Source organism: Cariama cristata, unplaced genomic scaffold (assembly GCF_000690535.1).
Source record: "Cariama cristata isolate BGI_N322 unplaced genomic scaffold, ASM69053v1 scaffold8010, whole genome shotgun sequence".
Lineage (NCBI taxonomy): Eukaryota > Metazoa > Chordata > Aves > Cariamiformes > Cariamidae > Cariama > Cariama cristata.
Window position 1 is genome coordinate 1 of NW_009594023.1, and position 6382 is coordinate 6382.

The 6382-nt window shown below is 36.5% G+C and overlaps 1 protein-coding gene across 1 annotated transcript in view; it reads left to right on the forward strand.

The window, feature by feature from the left end:
- Positions 1-1962: 1962 nt before the first annotated feature.
- The window catches only part of DIS3 (DIS3 exosome endoribonuclease and 3'-5' exoribonuclease), a gene marked incomplete at its 5' end in the record, with an annotated part of 20747 nt that continues 16327 nt past the window's right edge, over positions 1963-6382 (forward strand). The window contains 5 exons of the mRNA XM_009696376.1: positions 1963-2120; positions 2852-3045; positions 3170-3243; positions 4391-4558; positions 5494-5658. Of these exons, the coding sequence (XP_009694678.1) occupies positions 1963-2120; positions 2852-3045; positions 3170-3243; positions 4391-4558; positions 5494-5658 (759 nt within the window). The remainder of the gene's footprint in view (positions 2121-2851; positions 3046-3169; positions 3244-4390; positions 4559-5493; positions 5659-6382) is intronic.

Consider the following 6382-nt stretch of genomic DNA (forward strand, 5'->3'; position numbering starts at 1 on the left):
GGGCCTGCTGCCGCCCTCTGGGCCCGGCCGTGTTCCCTGTGGAGCCTTAAGCCCCGCTCCAGCCTGTGGGTATGAATTACAGGCGTCGTTCCTGGAGAGGCGCTTTTAGCAGTGCGCTGTCGGGCTTTCGTCTTCTCGTTGTTACTTGTGTCTGCTTGATCACCAAATGGTAGTCATTTCTTTCCCTGACAGCTACTGAGGAGGCCTTCAGCATCACCGAGTCTAGTGTGGTTTTAGACTATATTCCGGTTTTATGTTTTGCAGCCTGAACGGTAGGAATAAAGAACAGCATTTATTTTGTTTCCGAGTGAAAAGACTCTGAAGCAACGATTGGGATCTTCAGGTGGCTACTGAATTTTCCAGTCAGCCTGAATTTTCCTAAATCCCTATTCTGTTTTTCAGAGACTGTTGTAGGCTTAGGTTCTTTATACTGTGATGTTGATTTTGAGTAATGAGTAGAGCCTGCAGAATCATCTCATGTACAACCCTGGAAGCATGGGATGAACTTAACTCTGGAGCCTGTCACTAATTGTGGAAGACTTAGTTTGGGCAGTGCAGACAGTAGAATTCCAGGCTGGGGAGCAGTGAATTCCCAAACTCGATGTTTGACTTTTTTTTTTCTTTAATTGCTTTTGAAGACATCTGTAGAAAGTAGAATAGCCCCATGCAGACAGTGGAGACTGGAAGTTATTCATCAATCCTAACATGGATTACTGAAGAGAGCAGCACACCACTGGCATGTTTAGCAGTTACCCATCCCAAAAGTTGTCAGTAAGGATTTCCTTCCCAAAAGAGCAAGTCAAGGGATGTTTTCAGCCTGTAACCTGTGGACTTCTTGGTGTCTGTTGGCAAAGTTTGTATATGCGTACTATAGAGCACTCTGAGAATGTGCCAGGGTGCACTGCCATGAACTGGAGCAGCAGAGATTAGGAAGTCTTGGTAACAATAGGAAAAGGTTTTACCTAACAACTGGAACAGGATTGCAACAGTAAGACTTGGCCTGGTAATTCAGCTTGTACATAGAATAGCACTGGATTTCTTGCCCTATGAAAGTGACTAAATCTTTTAGGTCATCTAAACATCAGGTGCAGAGAAGCTTGGTCTGGCATTGCTTTTAATTCTTTTAGCCGTGCGCTCTAGAGCCTTATTGCTGTCTCATTTTGGAGATGGGTTTGCACAATTCATTCCCACAAGCTTAGGAAATGAAGCTCATGTCTTTTTCTTCTGACAGGGAATGTGGATTTTTGGTGTACGTTTCTCTTTCTTGCACACCATGACTGTCAGGAGTTGGAAAAGAAAAGTCCTGTAAATTTTTTAACAAACTTCCTCAAAAAAATTCAGCCTTTGAAAAGGTGAAGAGCAGCTAGCAGAATTCCAGCTGGTTTGAATCTGTGGAAATTAAAACTGCAGTGCAACAATGGGATTGTTTTTGGAAAACTTAAGCCTATAGGTGCACAGGCGTGTCCATGTTCGCTGTGTAACAGTGGTCAGATACTATTTTATTGTTTGCGTTGCTCACAAAGACATATGCCAGACAGCCTTTAAGTTATGTTGGATTACTGTCAGATTGTGCGTAGATATATTTTATTTACAAAGGTGATCATTTACAAGAACCTGTTTTATGTGAACAAAATTTCTAGTGTACACCTGGCCCTCAATTTGATTGAAGTCCTGCGTACAGTGGGGCTGAATTTGGTGGAAGTCAGAATAAATCCTTATCTTCACTCCATTAAAATTCAGGTTACAAAGAAGCTGGAAAATCCTATTTGAGCTTCTTGCCCACAAGCAGGAGGAAGCAGCTTAATACACTGCTCAGTTTCCCAACAGTGAGAGAAAAAGGCAGCAGTAGTCCAAGTCATTATTCATGTTAGCTTTTTACGTATTAACCAAACAAATATTTCGAGTCCTGTTATTGGATAGAATTAAACAATAATTTTGATTCATTTCCATTTTGTTCCTCAGATCGATATACTTGAAGATCCTGTTATTAAGAATGTCATTGTGCTACAGACAGTCTTACAAGAAGTCAGGAATCGGAGTGCACCAGTATACAAACGAATTAGGGATGTGATTCAAAACCCTGAAAAACATTTCTATTCTTTCAGCAATGAACATCATAGGTAAGGTGTGGAATAGGGTATAACAAAGTTGTACTGGTGTCCAGTAAAAGAAACTGGGAAACAAAACTGGAGCATGTGAACTAGGTAAAAAAATTAGACCGGGATGCATAGAACTGCATACTTCTAAGCAATCTTATTTGGAAATAATTGCATGTTTCAGGAGCTTTTCTGGTTTATAATTAGTATAAGCATATATATTACGAAAAGGTGATTAGAATATTGAATAAAGTTTACAGACAAGACTGTTAACTTGAGCAATGGAATACTGATTTTCCATTTTAGTGTCCCTTTCAGACATATTCCAATGCTTTATTAATATTGCCAGCTCAGTCTGTAGCAGAATTCAAAAATCTATTAGTCAGTGACAGAAGGCTCTAAGAAATGAAGATGCAATGAATTTGCCTTTATTTGTCCTCACAGATAGTTTCCAATACTGCAGTATCATAGTTCTAGGAATCTTGAATCCATAGTTCTAGCATCTTGAATGCAGTCCTCTTCAATTTTCAGTGAGAAGGCTGTGTTAGAAATTAACACTTCCTTCCTATTTTTCTTTACCCTTCTGTCTCTTGACCCTTCAGTGGCCTGTAGAGTGTTACACATATTATAAAAATTGGTACAGCAATGACTCTCTTGGCCTCACAGTCTTGATCTGAAAAATTTTTGTAAGTATGGATAGATGTTGGGATTTGTTTTGTTTTGTTCCTCCCCCTTCTTTTATTTTATTTATTTAGAGAAACATACGTAGAGCAAGAGCAAGGAGAAACTTCTAATGACCGCAATGACAGAGCAATTCGGGTGGCAGTAAAATGGTACAATGAACACTTGAAGAAAATAGAGGATGAAGAGAAGATTCAAGTTATCTTTTTAACGAATGACAAAACTAATAAAGAGAAAGCTCTAGAGGAAGGGATAACTGCTTATACATGTAAGCGAAGTGGCACGTCTGTTTGATTTATTGAATTTATTGCTCAGATAAACAATCTCAGCAGTTTTTTCATACCTAATCCTGTGCACCTTTTGCATAAATATTTACGTGTGTGCTCTTGTAGGTGAGGAGTATATAAAAAGCTTGATAGCTAATCCTGATCTTGTGGATCGTCTTGCTTGTGTATCTGATGAAGGGGTATGCTTTTATTTTCTTTTTATAAAATAAATTAATCACAAATGGTTTGCAGTATATTATTGGACACTGTATGTCAGGCTACTAGCATCAGTTTAGAATATGAGGACTCTGGACTTTATTATCATTTTAGCAATATAACTTTTTGACAACTGAAAAGAAAAAAGGAAATATTGCAACTGTTTTTACAGCTGCCTATATGCCTATTAGTAGGTATGTAGTTATTTATAAAAAGCCAGTTGCTTTAGATAACTGATGTGAAGATGAGATTAATAAGTTGGTTAAAAGAAGTGTATAAATATTAGAAATAATGGAACCAAAATGAAAGCTACAAAAGTGTACATTGAAAACCATTTAGATCTTTCTTTTGTGTCTATTATTTGAAAGTTTATGTTAACTTATTGAGCAAAAGCATTTTCTAGCAAACACTCTGATTTTTGGGGTCAGTTAAGGATGTAGGTGCAGGCTGCAGCTCAAAGATGAGCTACATCCTCTTCTATTTCCTTGTGCTTTGTGTTTATCAGAATCAAGGTTTATATTTTCACATAAGACTGGTATAGCTGAAAACTAATATCACCAAAAAATGGGAAGACTGATGTCATCAGAATTAGTTCTAACAGAATGGAGTGGGACATGCAAGAGTGGAAAGCGCAGCTGATCTTCTCGGCAGTTAGCTGTAGTTCATTCAGCTTTAAGTAATTGACTGCTCTAAAGTTTAGTCACAGTAATGTATTTTCATAACGTTTCATATAGCTTACAGTATATGCTTACAATGTGTGCCATACTCTAGTATGTAGTACTATGCTAATATTTTCTTCGCTAAGTATGTGTTTAATCAGTATATCCAAATCAACATAAAAGCGTATGTCACTTGTGCAATAACTTTTTAAGTAACTGCAGGTAAACAGGAAAAGAAAATGAGGCGTTCCTAGAATTGCCATGTTCCTATGTTCCTTAAGCTTTTTATGCTTCATTAGAAAAATTAATGCTTAATAGTAGTTTTTCATTATTGTGCATATTCATACCTGCACATAGTTACAGTTTTGGAGTTTGTTAGCTTGAGTATCATATTCCTGAGCTCGGTTTTGGAATAATCATGAATACAAAAGACTGAAAATTTCTTCTTTTTTTTTTTTTTCTTTTTTTAAAGAAAGAAATAGAAAGTGGAAAAATAATTTTCCCAGAACATATTCCTCTTAGCAAATTGCAGCAAGGAATAAAATCTGGTATTTACCTCCAAGGAACTTATAGGGCAAGCAGAGAGAATTATCTTGAAGCTACTGTTTGGGTTCATGGAGATGCTGAAGAAAACAAAGAGGTGGGATTTTCATTTTGCCTTCATGCTGTGAACTTTAACTAGCCTAAGTAATGACTTAAAATGTAATTCTTTTGTGGTGACATATGTTGAAATGGAACATTATAGTAATTTTTCCTCTTCTGTGTTTTTTCTGATGTTTTTCTTTGTTTTCCTGTGTTTATTTGTAGGGATAGAGACTTCTGAAATGCTGACTGTGCTCTTTTTGAAAAGACAATAATGTATTTAAAAATTATACTTTGTGCTTTGATATAGTATTTGGTAAAATAAAGCTGAATCTTAGTTGTTAATACCTTTTCAATTGACTCTAATATAACACTTTTTTTGGTCTTAATTAGCTAGAAATACATGGTGAAAGACAGAGAAACAAGTTTGTAGGAGGATTTTCAGAAAAACTGTGGTGAGCCCTTATGGGGCTCTCTTGCTTTATTTCCCCTGCTGTTTTCATGGCTGGTGATGAATAGATGGGCTGTTTCCCTCTAAGCAGTTAACCCATCTGTCTGCCTACTGGATTCTCTGTTGGTACAGTTGCACAGATGCTATTTCCAAGCAGCAGCAGTTGCCTCCTCCCTCCTTATTTGTGGTGGCAGCTGGAGGTGCTTCTCTGGCTCTCCATTTCTCTTACTCCTATTTCCCAGTAGTATGTGGAGTTCTCTGGCCTGCAAAAATAGGATTGTCTGATTAAGAAAACAAAAAAAAAGTCAGGGAAAAACCAATTGTTTTTATACAGGCAATTGGAATCCTGAAATAATATCATCAGTACTGAAAGAATCCTAAGCAGAGGAAAAAAATGTGTCACAAACATACCTTAAAATGTTCTTTAGAGCGCAGGGCCTGCTATACTTGTATACTCTTCTGTTACACTGCTTTGATTTGGGTCTTCTATTGCTATCATCGTGAATATTTGCATTTTCATTTTGTTTTCTCAAAAAATCCAGATAATTATACAGGGACTGAAACATTTAAACCGAGCAGTTCATGAAGATATTGTAGCTGTGGAGCTGTTGGCAAAAGATGAATGGGTGGCACCGTCCTCAGTGGTCTTGCAAGATGATGGCCAAAATGAAGATGACATTGAAAATGAAGAGGAGAAAGAAAACGTTGTATGAAATAAATAATTTTTCATTTAACTATTATGTTAAGAGAGATGAAATCTACAGTACCCTGGCAGTGTTAGGCTTTAGATTTATACATCCTTTTTATAATATTGTGAATACGGAAATTATAAAACTTAATTGTAGTCCTACAGTTGCGTTAAATACGTGATTATGTATAAAATGGACACTTTTTAATTAATCCCAATCAGAAATTCCCACATTACTTTGTTAAACTTAATAAATCTGAAAGTTACTGAGTGGTAGTCAGGTAATAATGTAAAGCTCTATAACAGTGTGCAGATTAGGATTTCTTAGAATATGAGCAGGTGTTGTATCACAGTGACAGTTTTCATAGGCAATGCATACATTTGGAAGCAGTTGTAAAATATTCTTTAGCTTCTTGCAGTAATTCCACTTAACGTGCACACACATATATACCCTGTCCATCAGATTTGTGTTTCTTTAAAAACATGATCTTCCCACTGAATTCCATGGAAATGTCTTTTAATTATTGTGTTTAGAATTACTGGAGAATTTTCAAGCATAAAAGGGCTCCTAAAAATTAAAATAATAGATTGTAAAAGAAAATGGAGATAGTTGTAGAGTAAGCAGAGACTATGGGATAAGACAGCATTTCTTCACAGTCCTTTGCTGCTGCTGTTTTGTTTTTTTTCTGAAACAATGTCCATTTAAAAAAAAAAAAAAAAACCAAAAAAAAACCACACCCACC